General features: G+C 39.5%; 1 protein-coding gene across 5 annotated transcripts in view; it reads left to right on the forward strand.

Annotated features, from left to right (window-relative positions):
• Nucleotides 1–16435, forward strand: part of HERC2 (HECT and RLD domain containing E3 ubiquitin protein ligase 2) — a 341529-nt gene that overhangs the window by 207737 nt on the left and 117357 nt on the right. For 4 of the 5 annotated variants that reach the window (XM_004372619.2, XM_023727839.1, XM_023727840.1 and 1 more), the window contains 8 exons: nucleotides 1400–1667; nucleotides 1815–1951; nucleotides 2503–2601; nucleotides 4531–4699; nucleotides 4805–4930; nucleotides 6531–6639; nucleotides 6759–6898; nucleotides 15771–15961. In XM_004372619.2, the coding sequence (XP_004372676.1) occupies nucleotides 1400–1667; nucleotides 1815–1951; nucleotides 2503–2601; nucleotides 4531–4699; nucleotides 4805–4930; nucleotides 6531–6639; nucleotides 6759–6898; nucleotides 15771–15961 (1239 nt within the window). The remainder of the gene's footprint in view (nucleotides 1–1399; nucleotides 1668–1814; nucleotides 1952–2502; nucleotides 2602–4530; nucleotides 4700–4804; nucleotides 4931–6530; nucleotides 6640–6758; nucleotides 6899–15770; nucleotides 15962–16435) is intronic. The other variant, XM_023727841.1, reaches the window with a different exon arrangement.

Raw genomic sequence — 16435 nt, forward strand, 5'->3', positions numbered from 1 at the left:
TTAAGCTTTAGTTTTGTTTTGCCCTTAGTCCTGGTTTTTGGCCCCTAATTCTAAGGTTGGCTTTTCTGGGATTTTCATGGAAGCTTTGACATTTCTTCCCCCAACTTGGTGAGATTTGAACTTCAGACACTGTCCCCCAAGCCCTGGGCAGCTGTGGGAAGCTGCCTAGCCTTCCAGCAGTTCTTTTATGCTGGGTTCTGCAGAGTCTTCTGCACACATGGTTTTGGAGTCAGCCGAGGACTCGAGGGTGGCTTCTCGTCCGAGGACTCGAGGGTGGCGTCTCGTCCTGTTCTCTGTCTCTTTCAGAGATCCTCTTCCTCACTCTCTGATGGCTCTGGCAGGCATGGGGTCCTGCCCTTGGCTGCAGTCCGCTGACACTGTCGTTTTCTGCCGTGTCATGGCTGAGCTGGGCCTGCTTGGTTTCCCTGTGCCAAGAGGTCTGCCCACTCTGCTTTTTGTTGCTTTTGGCTCTTCTCCAGTGCCTTCAAACTGTTTTTTAAAAAATATTTTGTCCCGAGTTTATACAGTAGAGGGTTAGTCCAGTACGGCCTAACTCCCTGATACCAGAATACCTAGTTCAGTCTGGCTTTGAATGGTAAGATTTTGGGGTGAAACCTGTCACTTCAGAGTTCACAGCAAATCCCTGGGCTTTTGGCCCATCCTAGGCACTGGAAGGCTCTAAGGTGTCCTGGGTTTCTTCCTCATTGCTTCTTCACAATTCAGCTTAAAAAAAAATAGCCAGTTATACGATCTGTGAGAACAGCTGGGGATGAGGAGTAGTGATAAGTAGATCAGGGAGAGACAGGTATTGTTTTATGTATGGAGTCCCCAACCGCAGACATGGCGATGCATGTGGGTTTATGATTCATTGCAGTTAGTTTCTCAACTGTCACTCTTTTTTTTCTTTCTTTTTTTATGTAATACTTAATGCCCCAGTTGGTTATTGAGGGTTGATTTGGTGGCACATGAGAGAGTCTTGTGTCGTTTCTGGCCTGTCCTACAGAGGGAGGGAAGCAGGTGACCTGTGGGCAGCGTCGCAGGGCCTCATGGAAGGCTGGGGGTCTGGGCACAGTTGCCGGCCGGCTGGGACTTGCTTAACCCCTCCCCTGTCAGAGCCTCTCTCTGCCTCTGTCCGCTTGTTGCCCACTCAGAGCTTAGGGTATTAACAGTGGGCTGGTTTACCAAGTTCTCTGCCTGCTGAAGCTGTCAGACAAGTTATTTGATGGCCAGCTCTTTCCTCTGCATAAATTTTGAAGCTTGTCTTTTCCTACATGTTTTATCAATTGATTTTAAAATATGTATGTAAGTGTGGGTTTTCTATGTTTCTCCACTGCAGTTCATAGTAGAAGGCCATGACATGTGTTTCCTAAGTTCACTGGTGGCCCTTTACACCCTGCAGGCGGCTGCTCTGGCTGTGTGCCAGTGTTTAGCGGTGGAGTCCACGCACCCATCAAGTCCCGTGTGTGAGGACTGCAGCTCCAGCGAGGCCACGACGCCCGTCACTGTGCAGCACGCGCGACCCAGCAGAATGAGGAAGCGCAAGCAGTCGCCTGTCCCGGCTCTCCCCATCATTGTTCAGCTCATGGAGATGGGGTTTCCTAGAAGAAACATCGAATTCGCACTGAAGTCATTCACTGGAGCTTCTGGGACTGCTTCAGGGTTGCCTGGTATTGTGCTTTCCTTATTGGTGTTATGTTTAATGGGCTCACTGTTGTTTACTGTTAGGTTTACACTTAAACACTAATGTAGGAACACCTGCCAGCTGTGCTCACCCTTACTGCATCCAGTAAGTGCCTGTGTGCGGTTACTCCTAGGTGTTGAGGCCTTGGTTGGGTGGCTGCTGGACCACTCTGACGTCCAGATCACCGATCTCTCAGATGCAGACACAGTGTCTGATGAGTATTCAGATGAGGAGATGGTGGAGGACGTCGAGGATGCAGCTTATCCTGTGGTTAGTGTGTCTGCATTATTACCTGCACATCTGTTGTAGCCTGTTGACTTTTGCTCTGAGTGGTGTGTATGTTAATTTTCTCTGTCCCTTGAAAGAACTAACTATATCTACTGGGGACTCTTCCAGCATCCTAGCTACTGTCTTTCTGGGCACGTAACAAACAGTTCTTTGTTTCACTTTTGAGGTGATTGTGTCTTAAGTGCGTTTAGCTTTAAAAAAGATGCTGGTTCAAACAGCTAATGATTTTGGATGGCTATTAGAAGATAATTTATTAAAAAATTGTATTTGGTATGACATTAATTTCTGAGTAAAGTGTTTTTGAGTAAATTGTTTCATAGGATTATTTAGGAAATGATTTGGAAATTTTCTGTACTTCTAACTTTTGAAATGCATTTCTGCATTCTGTTACTCTTATTAATCTTTTCTCAATGAAAAATTTTATAGTAAGTGTATATAGTATTTGTATTTTGTTTTTTAATATTATAGATTTCACAAACTTCTTTTTCAGTAGGTTTATCAAGTTTACTGTTTTTTAAATGTATCTTTTGCAGTCTATTGGTGCTGTTGTAACAGAGAGCCAGACTTACAAAAAACGAGCTGATTTCTTAAGTAATGATGATTATGCTGTGTATGTGAGAGAAAATATTCAGGTGAGTAAATTGTCTTAAGCTGCAGCCTGAGCATTTGTTCATTTGGCAAACGTTTGAACATCTACTGTGGATGCTCATCAGTGAACAAAGGCCCCTGTCCTCGTGGAGCCTGTGTTCTAATGGTGGAAGGCAGATAATGAACATAATGAATAAATGGTATCATACATTAGTGAATGATGCATACCAGGGAAATGAGAAACAACGGAGTGGAGTAAAAGGGTCACAGTGGGAGAGGTGGGATGGGCATGCGTAGAGTGAGGTGATTGTTGAAAAGATGTGGGGATTGGGCTGGTGCAGACAGCTGGACAAGCACGCAGCTCTCTGGGGAAAGTCAGCACCTGGCAGAGAGGCCAGTGCAACCAGAGCAGGGTTATCACCGCACTGCGGAGGGGCCTAGAGCATTAGAGCACAGATGTGACTTGTCCGTAGTGGGCATGGCACAGAGAAGTGTTTTTTTTTTTTTTAATTGTACTTTAGATGATGGTTTACAAAACAAATAGTTTCTCATTAAACAGTTAGTACAACATACTGTTTTATGATATTGGTTAACAACCCCACGACATGTCAGCACTCTCCCTTCTCCTTCTTGGGCTCCCTATTACATGTTTTCCTGTCCCCTCCTGCCTTCTAGTCCTTGTCCCTGGGCTGTTGTGCCCCTTTAGTTTTGTTTTGTTTTATGGGGCCGTCTAATCTTTGGCTGAATGGTGAACCTCAGGAGTGACTTCATTACTGAGCTAAAAGGGTGTCCAGGGGCCATACTCTCAGAGTTTCTCCAGTCTCTGTCAGGCCAGTAAGTCTGGTCTTTTCACGTGAGTTAGAATTTTGTTCTACATTTTTCTCCAGCTCTATCCGGGACCCTCTACTGTGATCCCTGTCAGAGCAGTCAGTGGTGGTAGCCGGGCACCATCTAGTTGTACTGGACTCAGTCTGGTGGAGGCCGTGGTAGTTGTGGTCCATTAGTAGGAGTGCATTTTTTGATTACCTCATTTTGACACCTTTGTATCCATTCTTGCTTGTTTTTCTTCTATCATTCTCAACTGCCATCTGATTTTTAAAATCTAGTTATGTAGTCCTGTATCCATCTCAAATCTTTTCTTTCTTGTTTTAAGTTCTTTATTATTTCAGAGAAAATCTTAGATATTATCTCATTTCGCTTGTAAATATGTCAGTATGTATCCCTGATAGATTAATGATATTACTCTTACCTAACATAACCTAGGGAAATATTTACTTATTGATTCCTTAATAGTCACCTCATACCCTGTCCTTGCTCAGAATTTTCCAGTTTTTCAAAAATGCCTTTTGGCAGTTAGTTTTTGAATTTGAGCACATACGTGATCACCTTACATTTGGATCATATGTCTCTGAAGCCTCCTTTAACCTGTAATAGTTACTTTTTTTTTCCTCTTCCAGCCATTTATTTGTAACTGACAGCATGTCTTAAAAATGCTTTATATTCTGAATTTGATGGTGACTTGCTTGTGGTGTCGTCTAACATGTACCTGTGCAGGAGTTAGAGCTGAAGGGTGATTAGATTCAAGCTGAGAATGCTTCGTACGCGGCAAGGAAGCTTTGTTTTATTAAGTAACATTATAGATATTATTAACTTTGAAGCATTTGGTGTGTTTCAGCTCTTGCCATCATTGTTCCTTTTGATCAAATTGTCATTTTGAGTGAACCCATTAATATTTGATAGCTCCCTTGCTTTATGGTGTAAGTTGATCCAGGTTTATCTTGTATATTTCCTGCCCCAGGCATAGAGCCAGCCATTTCTCTAAGGACCTCTGGCTCCATTTAGTATAAAATGGTATTAGAGCCCACTCTGGTGCTAGAGGAGATCCTTTCTGAAGAATAATAATAGTGTTATTTATCATTGTTCATTTTATCTCTGTACACAAGACTGGATTTTTTATTTAATTTTTATTATAGGTGGGAATGATGGTTAGATGCTGTCGAACATATGAAGAAGTGTGTGAAGGCGACGTGGGCAAAGTTATCAAACTGGATAGAGATGGATTACATGATCTCAATGTGCAGTGTGATTGGCAGCAGAAAGGAGGCACTTACTGGGTTAGGTATATTCATGTTGAACTTATAGGTGAGTATATTCTTTATTATAAAGTTCTCTTGCTTTTTCTTAATTAGAAACACACTTCCCAGAATCGAGTGCTAATTGTAGTGCATTTATTGTTTAAACCTCTAGGCTATCCACCACCAAGTTCTCCTTCTCACATCAAGATTGGTGATAAAGTACGGGTCAAAACTTCAGTTACTACACCCAAATACAAATGGGGATCTGTAACTCATCAAAGCGTGGGGGTTGTGAAAGGTACTATTATCTAGGCAAAAAAATTCCAAGTGGTAGCTTTTCATTAACTAATATAAATTGAAAAGTTTTTGCATCTAAGGATAAGAAAAAAAAAAGTGTGAACAAAGCCTTATGATAGTGTTTTGTTTTGTTTTGCTTGTCAGTGTCCTGTAGACAGAGGCCACCGGGATTATACACGTTGTTGAGCAAAATCAAGTTTATTAACTCATTGCAATGGGAGAGGACACATACCTTGGGAAATTCGGGCATCCCCATTAGAGGGTGTGAGAAAAGACTCGTTGGGCTTGTGTTAGGTGACTTTGGGGAGGATTCAAGGAAGTGGGGTAATTCTAAGACTGAATATCTTAATAAATCTTATCTAGAAAGCCAAAAGAATGGAGCGAGGCTAATGTTATGATTGGTTAAGAAGCAGAGATAATTCAGACTAGCCAAGATAGGTTTGGACTAGATTTGAACTTGATCAGCCATGTTTAAGGGGCATGGTCTTGTTTTTGCCCTAATCTGTCACAGTCACGGAGTGGCCTTGTCTGCTCTTGTTGTTCTGTAAATTGTTCTGCACAAGGGCCGTCTTAACAATACAGAGCCAGCGCTGAGTGTTAGGCAGGCTCCCTCTGTCAGGGACTGCTTCTTTCTTTTGCATGCTATATAAAAATTTGGAACTGAACTTCAGAAATAAAAGTATGCAGAAACTGTAAGTGTTGTTTCCAGGAACTGGAAATTACAAAATTGTCTGTAGGTTGTACTTAATGTGATATTATGGAGAGTCCAAACATACAGCACACTTCAGAAGGTGTATTATGACCAGTTTAACAATTACATGAGAAATAATTAAATATGCATGTATTTTTTCTTTAAACTTTTTTGATGCCATAAAGAGATCCTTTTTTCAACCTGGTAGAAAGCTCTATTTCTTTCAAACAGCTTGGATTAGAGAATGGCCACAACAGTGGTGCTTCCCCAGCAGGTATTTGTGGATGGGGGGTGGTTTAGAGTTTTTCAGGTTACATAAGAGCAAATGGCTTATTTAATATTTTACTGTATTTTAACATTTTCCTTTGCTTAAGAGATTCTTAAAATCTTCACATCAAAACAAAAACAAATTTTAAAAATTAAGAATTGGGTTTAGAAGTTAAGGTTTTGAGTAGCAGATTGGTCTTATCAAAGGCTAAGCAAAGTCTTAACATAATTATTAGTGTGATTTTTTATTCCCTAAGATACGGAAAGTACTGAATGGGGATTTTTGCCTTGACGTAACTAAAAAAAGAAATATTTTTTATTGTGGAAAATTTCAAACATATACAAAAGTAGAGAAAATAACATAATGAACCTCCATGTACCCATCACCCAGCTTCATCAGTTGTGAACTCATGGCCCAAACTGTTTCATCTGTAATCACCTCTCTCGATTATTTTGAAAATAAGGCCTGGCATCATGATATTTCATCCATAAGTACCTTAGTACGTGAGTTTAAAAGATAAGTACTGTTTGTAAAACATAATTAACTATAATATAATATTACATGGCTAGGTTTAGTTTTAATTTAATTTTAAAATTTTACTGGTGGTAAACAATATTTTAAGCAATTTCTGTTCTGTCCTAGCTTTCAGTGCCAATGGAAAAGATGTCATTGTCGACTTTCCCCAGCAGTCCCACTGGACAGGCTTGTTATCAGAAATGGAGTTGGTCCCTAGTATTCATCCTGGAGTAACGTAAGTTTTGACTTTAAGATTGCTAGATTTGTTTTGGGAGAAATGGTTTTCTTATGAATTAAGTTAAATAAATAACCTCGTTTTTTTCTTATCAACTTAATGGATGTTTTAAAAAATAGGTGTGATGGATGTCAAATGTTTCCTATCAATGGCTCTAGATTCAAATGCAGAAACTGTGATGACTTCGATTTTTGTGAAACGTGTTTCAAGACCAAAAAACACAACATCAGGCATACATTTGGCAGAATAAATGAACCAGGTATAGTAGTATGGTTATGTTCTCTCTCCCATCAAATGTTGTTAATAAGATAATTTTTAGATACAAATCTATTGTATTTTGCTATACACTTCCCAGCCTATTCCATAAGGTTAATATTACTCTGATACCAAAACCAGACAAAGTCATCCAAGGAAAAGAAAACTAGAGTCCAATACCGCTTATGAATATAGAAGTAAAAATCTTCAACAAGCTATTAGCAAACCAAATCTAGGAATGCATAAAAGGATTATACACAATAAGCAAGTGGGATTTATCCCAGGGATGCCCAAATATTAATCAATTTAAATTATATTGTTAAAGGACAGAAACTGCAAGATCGTCTCAATAGAGGGAGAAAAAGCATTTGACAAAATCCAGCACCCTTTCATGATAAAACCACTCAACAAGCTAGGAATAGAAGGGAACTGCCTCACACTGACAAAGAGTGTCTGTGAAAAACCCACAGCTAACATTATATTTAATAGTGAAAGACTGAATGCTTTCCCCCTAAGTCCAAGAATAGGACAAAGAAGTCCACTCTCAGTTCTTCCCTTCAACATTGTACGGAAGTTTCTGGCCGTAGCAGTTCATCAGAATAAAGAAGTAAAAGTTATCCCACTTGGAAAGCAAGAACTACAGATACATTTATTTGAAGAGGACATGATCTTGTATGTAGGAAATTCTAAGGAATCTACTAAAAAACTATTAGAACAAACAATTTCAGCAAGGTGGCAGGATATAAGATTGCTATTAAAAAAACAATTGTATTTCTATACACTAGCAATAAAAAATTCCAGAAATGAACTAAACAGTTCCATTTATAATAGCATCAATATAATACTGATGAATGAATTTAACAAGTGTAAAACTTACCCCTAAAAAGTATAATACATTATTGAAAGGAGTTTAAGATGAACTAAATAAATGGAAAAATGTCTCATTTTCATGGATTGGAAGATTTAATATTGTTAAGATGGCAACAGTCCCCAAATTCATGTACAGTTTCAATATAAAGCCTATCAAAATCACAGCTGCCTTTAAAAAAAAAAAATTTACAAGCTGATCCAGAAATTCATTTGGAAATGCTAGGGAACCAGTATAGTCAAAACAATCTTGAAAAAGCCTAATAAAGTTGGAAGGCTCACACTTCTCGACTTAAAAATTTACCAGCAAGCTGCAGTAACTAATGCTGTAGGGTACTGACATAAGGATCAACATACAGATCAGTAGTAGAATTGAGGATACAGAAATAAACCTTTATATTTATCATCAATTGAGTTTGACAGAATGCCAAGATAATTAAATGTGTAAAGAATAGTTTTCAACAAATGGTGATGCAACATCGGATATCCATATGCAAAAGAAGGAATATGGACCCTTGCCTCACACCATATACAATCTGGATGATTTCTATTGATCTATTTTCAAGTTTGCGCATTCTTTCGTCTGTCAAATCAAGTCTGTTGTTAAGTCCCTTCAGTGAGTTTTTTTAATTCTAGTTTTTTTAATTGTACTTAATTTGTACTTTTTAATTCCAGGATTTCTGTTTGGTTCTTTTTTATAATTTCTGTCTTTTTTGTTATATTCTTGATTTCATTAGACATCTTTGTCCTGCTTTCCTTTAATTCTTTAGACATAGTTTCCTTTAGTTGTTTGAATATAGTTATTATAACTGATTTAAAGTCTTTGTCTACTAAGTCCAAAATCTGGGCCCTGTCAGGGATATTTTCTTTTGACTGCTCTTTTATGTATATGTAGTGTACTTTCCTCTTTCTTTGCATGCCTTGTAAAGAAATTTTTTTTTGAAACCTGAACATTTCAGGTCATGTAATATTTCTGGTATCAGAGTCCTTTCTCTGCTAGGATTTATAGTGGTTGCTGGTGTGTGTGTGTTATTATTGTTTTTCTTGTTGTTGCTTATTTGTTTAGTGACTATCTTCAACTCTAATCCTTTTTATTCTGTATTTTCTGCAGTGTACAGCCACAGAGTTCTCTGCTATCCTTTTTTCCTTTTTTTAAAAGGTTTTGTTTTTATTTTTAAGCCTGACTTTTTAGGGCTTACTTTTGGGTCAGTATATGTCTTAGTTATCTAGTGCTGCTGTAAAAGAAATACCACAAGTCGATGGCTTTAACAAGTAGAAATTTATTCTCTCACAGTTTAGGAGGCTAGAAGTCCAAATTTAGGGTGCCATCTCCACGGGAGGGCTTTCTGTCTCTGTCAGCTCTGGGGAAAAGTCCTTGTCATCAATCTTACCCTGGTCTAGGAGCTTCTCAGCACAGGGACCCTGGGTCCAAAGGACACAGTCCGCCCCTGGTTCTTCTTGCTTGGTGGTAATGAAGTCTCTGTCCTCTTTGCTAGCTTCTCTCTTTTGTATCTCAAAAGAGATCGACTCAAGATACGATCTAATCCTGTAGATTGTGTCTTGCCTCAACATCATAGAGGTTAGGATTTACAACACATAGGATAATTACATTATTTCACAAAATGAAGGACAGCCACACAGTACTGGGAATCATGGCTTAGCCAGCTTGACATATTTTGGGGGGACAGAATTCAATCCATAATAGTATAGTTTAGTGGTCTGCCAACAGTTGATCCTAAGAGTAATTTAAATGTCTTTTGCCTGTATGCTTTCAAACTTCAAGCAGTTTAGATTACCTTAACTTTCACCTCCTGCTTGCATAGGCCCTAAAAGTTAGCCAGAGGTGTGTGAGTGCGCCTTTCTCCTTTCTCATATTTTTTAAATCCCCAGGAGTAAGTCAGAGGTTCTTAAGGTTTCCTAAGGTTGTCTGCTTCTCAGAGATTTCCCTTAAATTGCCAGCTAGGCTCTTGTTTGCTGTAACTGAAATCACAACTTTAGTCAGTTGGATTTGGCCAGCATTGCCATTGATAGGGGTTACTTAAGGATCTATATTTGTCTCAGTCGTCTAGTGCCGCTAAAACAAGAAATACCACAAGTGGATGGCTTTAATAAACAGAAATTTATACTCTCACAGGTTAGGAGGCTAGAAGTCAAAATTCAAGGTTCTAGTTCCAGGGGAAGGCTTTCTGTCTCTGTCAGCACTAGAGGAAGGTCCTAGTCATCAGTATTCTCCTGGTCTAGGAGCTTTTCAGTGCTCAAGTATAACAATGATTGTGAGGATGGCAGAGGAGCGAGTGCTGTTTCGTTCTGTTGTACATAGTGATTTTTGTGTGTTGATCTTATACCTTACCACTTTGCTGAATTGTTCAGTAACATTGGTTTATATTTTTCACAGTGTGTCAACATTCCCTTCTGGTTGTTCCATTTCCGGTAATCTATTTTCCCTGCCCCCATGTTTACTTTAGAGTAAATATTGACCACTTGGTCTCATACATTTAAAGAAGCACAATATTCATGGGTGATATTCTTTATTTTATGAGCCAGTCTCTTATTTAGCTAAAAGGTGACCTCAAGGAAATAGTTGTGGATCAAAGGTTAAAGAGTATTTTACGGCAATAGTCTCAAGGAGTCCTCTAGTGTCAACTGGTCCAGTAAGTTTGGACTTTTTAAGAATTTGAATTCAGTTCCACATTTTTCTCCTGTTCTATCAGGATCCATCTATTTTGTCCTTGACCAGAACAATCGATAGTGGTAGCTGAGCACCTTCCGGTCTTATGGTCTCAAGGTAGATGAGGTTGTGGTTTGTGTAGACTACCAGTCTGTAGACTAGTTTCTTCTCTCAGTCTTTGGTTTCCTTCTTTCTCTTATACTCCAGGCTAGCAGAGACCAATAGTTGTATCTTAGATGGCTGTTTGCAAGCTTTTAAGACCCCAGACACTACTCACCAAAGTAGGATGTAGAACATAAAGTTTATGAACTATATTGTGACAGTTGACTGAGTTATCCCATGAGACTGTGGTCCTGAGCCTTCAAACACTATAAGCCAATCTCATAAGATGTTTGGTTAAGTCTAAGAAGTATCTATAACTGTGCCCTCCGTGTGCTTTATTGTATGTATGAACATAAATGCATATATACACATACCTGTGTATGCATATACATATAGATACATCTGTATATGCACACATATACATGCCTATACATACACACATACATATATAACCACACATATATTTTTTGGTTGTTGCAAAATTGTATATGCCATAGCATTACTAAAAACCTATCCTTGTCTTCTTATAAAAGTGCGATCATATAATATTTGTCCTGTTGTGATTAACATAGTTCACTTAGCATGATGCCCTCCATATTCATCCATGTTATACTGTATTTTGAGAACTCATCATTATTCTTTATGGCTTCGTAGTATTCTGTTATACGAATGTACCACATTTCGTTTATTCATTCATCTGTTGATGGGCACTTACGTTCTTGACATCTTTTTGCTGTTGTAAATAGTGCTGCAGTGAACATAGGTATGCATCTGTCTGCTCATGTCTATTAGATCTGTTAGATCTCTAGAGTATATATCTAGGAGTGGGACTGCTGGATCATAAGGTAGTTTTGTTTTTAGTTTTTTGAGGAAGCTCCATACAGTTTTCCATAGTGGTTGTACCATTTTACAATCCCACCAGCTGTGGATAAGGGTCTGCCCACATCCTTGCCAGCATTTGTTGTTTTCCGTTTTTGTTTTTGTTTTTTTTCTTTTTAATCTGTGCCGTTTTTGCAGGGTTGAGATTGTATCTCATTGTAGCTTTAATATATATCTCTCAAATGGCTAATTATTGCGAGCATCTTTTCATGTGTTTGTTGGCCACTTGAATGTCCTCTTTGGTGAAGTGATCGTTCATGTCCTTTGCCCATTTTTTAATTGGGTTGTTTGTCTTTTTGTTCTGGAGTTGTTGATATTTTCTGTATGTTTTAGAGATTAGGCCCTTATCGGATATGTGATTCCTGAAATTTTTTTTTCGCAGCCTGTAGGTTGTCTTTTTATTCTTTGATAAAGTCTTTTGATGAGCATAATAAGTATTTAATTTTTATGAGGTCCTCATTATCTAATTGGTCTTCTGCTGTTAGTGAATTTTTAGTTTTGTTCGATATTTTAATTTTTTTAAAAAAATTAGGTCCCATAGTTTTGTCCCTGTGTTGCCTTCCAAGAACTTTATAATTTTAGCTTTACCATTTAGGTCTTTGATCAGTTTTGTGGTAGTTTTTGTGTCCTCTTTCATTTTTCTGCAAGTGGATATCCAGTTTTGCCAGCACCATTTATTAAAGAGACTTTTTCTTCCCTGTTGAATAGACTTTGACCCTGTTATGGATTGATTTGTGTCCCCCCAAAATGCCTGTCAACTTGGCTAGGTCATAATTCTCAGTATTGTGTGATGGTCCACCATTTTGTCATCTGATGTGATTTTCTTATGTGTTGTAAATCCTATCTTTATGATGTTGATATGGATTAGCAACAGTTATGTTGATGAGATCTACAAGATTAGATCATGTCTTAAGCCAGTCTCTTGGGATATAAAAGAGAAAAGCGACGGGGGAGACATGGGGACCTCATACCACCAAGAAACAGCATCAGGAGCAGAGCTCGTCCTTTGGACCCGGGGTCCCTGCGCCTGAGAAGTTCCTTGACTAGGGGAAGATTGATGACAAGGACCTTCCTCCAGAGCCAACAGAGAAAGGAAGCCTTCCCCTGGAGCTGGCGCCCTGAGTTCGGACTTTTAGCCTACTAGACTGTGAGAGAATAAACTCTTGTTTGTTAAAACCATCCACTTGTGGTATTTCTGTTATAGCAGCACTAGATAACCAAGATAGACTCCTTGTCAAAAATCAGTTGTCCATAGATGGATAGATTTATTTCTGGGTTCTCAATTCTGTTCCACTGGTCTGTGTGTTTATCATTGAATCAGTACCAGTACCAGGCCATTTTGATTACTATAGCTGTATCCAAAAAAAAAAAAAAAAAAAATACAACCCACGAACCCATTGCTGTTGAGTCAATTCCAACTCATAGCTACCCTAAGGACAGAATAGAACTGCCCCGTAGGGTTTTCAAGGAGTGGCTGGTGGATTCCAACTGCCGACTTTTTGGTTAGCAGCTTGGCTCTTCGCCACTGCTCCACCAGGGCTCCCTGTAGCCTTACAGTCTGTTTTAAGATGGAGGAGTGTGAGGCCTCCTCTTCTGTTGCTGTTCTTCAGGATTGCTTTGACTCTTCTGGGCTACTTTCCTTTCGGTGTAAAGTCGATGATTATTTTTTCCATTTCAATAACAAATGTTGGAATTTGGAGTGGGATTGCATTGTATCTAAAGATCACTTTGCGTAGTATTGACATTTTCCTGTTATTAAGTCTTCCAACCTGTGAACACAGAATGTCCTTCCATTTATGTAGGTCTCTTTTAGTCTTTTGTAGTGTTTTGTAGTTTTCATCATATTAAGTCTTTTCAATAAACCTGGCTAGGTTTATTGCTAGATATTTTATCCTTTTTTGGGCTATTGTAAATGGTATTGTTTTCTTAATTTCTTTTTTTGCCATTTTCCTTTTTAGTGTAAAGGTGAGGTGCCCTGGTGGCACAGGAGAAAGATGTAGCAGTCTGCTTCTGTAAAGATTACAGCCTTGGAAACCCTATGGGGGGCAGTTCTACTTTATCCTATAGGATCACTATGAGTTGTAATCAATTCAATGGAACACAACAACAGTGTAAAGGAACCCAAGTGATTTTTGTGTGTTGATCTTATACCTTACCACTTTGCTGAATTCTCTTATTAGATTCAGTACCTTTCTTGTGGAATCTCTGGGATTTTCTATGGATAGGATCATGTCATCTGCAAATAGAGGTAGTTTTACTTTTTCCTTTCTGATTTGGATACCGTTTATTTCCCTTTCTTGCCTTATTACTCTGGTGAGGACTTCCTGTACAATATTGAACAAGAGTGATGACAGTGGACATCCTTGTCTTGTTCTTGTTCTCAAGGTGAAGGCTCTCAGTTTTTCTCCATTGAGAATAATGTTGGCAGTTGGTTTTGCATATATGCCCTTAATTATGTTGAGGAATTTCTCTTCTATTCCTATTTTGCGGAGAGTTTTTGTCAGGAAAGGGTGTTGAATTTTATCAGATGCGTTTTTTTGCATTAATTGAGATGATCTTGTGATTCTTTTCCTTTGTTTTATTTATGTGGTGAATGACACTGATTGATTTTCTAATGTTGACTCACCCTTGTTTTCCTGGTATGAGTTCCACTTGGTTGTGGTGTATAATTCTTTTAATATGCTGTTGGATTCTGTTTGCTAGAATTTTGGTGAGAATTTTTGCATCTATATTCATGAAGGATATTGGTCTGTAATTTTCCTTTTTTTGTGTGATGTCTTTTCCTGGTTTTGGTATCAGGGTGATGCTGGCTTCATAGAATGAGTTAGGGAGTATTCCTTCCTCTGCTATGTTTTAGAAGAGTTTGAGTAGAATTGGTGTCAGCTCTTCTCTTGATGTTTGGTAAAATTCCCCAGTGAAGCCATCTGGTCCTGGGCTGTTTTTTGGTTGGGAGTTTTTTTGATGACCTGTTCAGTCTCTTCTTTAGTTACGGGTCTGTTTAGATTTTCTATCTCTATTTGTGTTAGTTTAGGTAGGTAGTGTGTTTCTAGAAATTTTTCCATTTCTTTTAGGTTTTCAAAGGATGGAGGTGGGGCAGGGCAGTGAAGCCCATGACAGCAGCCCTGGTGGTGGGAGGGGGGCAGGGTGCTGGGGCCCACTGAAGTGACCTGGGTAGGGGTGGGGCGCTGGGATGCTTGGAAGTGGTCTCTGCAGGGATGGGGTATGGGGTCCTATGGAAACTGCCCAGGAAGGGGTGGGGGTAGGACGCGAAAGCAGCCCGGAGGGGCAGGCGGAAGATGCGTGGAGTTCTGGGAGGGGCCTTCCCCACAGGAAAGTGAAGGGAGGATGGCATGAGGCCTGTTGAGGGGGCTTCTAATCATTGCTCTGTGGGTTACTGTTCAAAGGACGTCTTCTGTCCAAACAGAACCAACTGCGTGGCCACTGGCGCACAATCACAGCCCTAGTTCTTAGCTCCCTCCCTTCTCTGCACTGCCCAGGAACACTGGTCTCTTCCATTGCCCTCCAGTTCTTTCCCTCTGCCCCTCTGCAGATGTACACTCCCTGTCCTACCTGTCCTTCGTCCTGAGGCGCCAACAATTCAGACCACCTGATTTTGCTCCCGCAGCTCTTCGCTGTGTTTCCCTAATTTCAAAGATATGGCGCTGCCACGGGCCTTCTCGGACCCACCTCATTTCCTTCCAAGTTTGTTTACACAGTATCTCTGCCTCTGGCTGTGTTTTCCATGAAGTTGCCTTCCTGGGCTCCTCACCCAGGGATAGTGCTTCCTGACATCCCAAAATGATTATGCTGCACTGTGGTGGCAGGCAGGTCGCAGAAGATCCACGGATCTCCATGTTGCTGCTGCTTTTGTTCTATGGCCCCTTCTAGTCGGTTCTCAGTGCGATTTTCCAGCTCTTCATTTGACGGTCAGGGGTCCAAGATCATTATTTGTGTGTGTTTTATTTAGTTTCTCAAATCTTGTTGTAGAGGAATGTTATGGTGTGCCTAACTAAGCCACCGTCTTAACCAGAACTCATCATTAATGTTCTGAGTAAGCTCTGTTAACTGAACTTTGTCTCCTTTTATCTGGAAATATATTATTCTGTCTGTTATTACTTGAGAGATTGAAGTGGAGAATACCATAGCATTATATGAACTTCAGTACATAAATTGGTGTAAAATGTCTTGACCAGGTTTTTGAAGCCATGTCTAGATATTTATTAACCCATTTTCATTGAGAGCTGTCTATTTTTGTGGAAGTTTAATACTCATCACTATGTAATATTCTTCATTTCTTGATCATGAAGGTTCTGCCCTAATTCAGTAAGTATTGACGCTCTTTTTGACTGACTTGAAATAGGACAGTCTGCAGTATTTTGTGGCCGTTCTGGAAAACAGCTGAAGCGGTGTCACAGCAGTCAGCCAGGAACGCTGCTAGACAGCTGGTCCCGCATGGTGAAGAGCCTGAGTGTGTCATCCTCCGTGAACCAGGCTGCTCGTCTAATAGATGGCAGTGAGCCCTGCTGGCAGTCGTCGGGGTCACAAGGAAAGGTAGTTTGCAGTAGGCACACGTCAAGACATTTTCATTTAGATTTTTTTGCCTTTTAGGTTGTCAGAATGAACTTGGAAAAATACATAGAGGTGTACTGATGGAACCTGTCAGCAGTCATTTTATCTTTTAATTAATTAATTATTTTAAAGTTACATGAGTATGTATCATTCGTTTTTTATCTTCAGAGGTTTTAAATAGTGTAGCTAATGGATTTTATTTAACGGACAAATTAGTGGAAGGTATAGTAGAGTTTTTTTACCCTTCTTCATGTAAAATGTAATGAATCCAGTTTCAGCTTCTGGCAAGAGTTTTCTCTAACGTATCCTAACAGATATGTGTTGAACTTTGGAATGCTGTCACTTACGTGTGGGTGTGCACATAGGTCAGGCTGGGAGGGAGGGGCTTTTCTCTGTCTTGATTTCAGTGTTTTCTGTAATGCACTCTCTAGATCAGTGGTCTATAAATATATCTTT

Source organism: Trichechus manatus, unplaced genomic scaffold (assembly GCF_000243295.1).
Source record: "Trichechus manatus latirostris isolate Lorelei unplaced genomic scaffold, TriManLat1.0 scaffold00019, whole genome shotgun sequence".
Taxonomy (NCBI): Eukaryota; Metazoa; Chordata; class Mammalia; order Sirenia; family Trichechidae; genus Trichechus; species Trichechus manatus.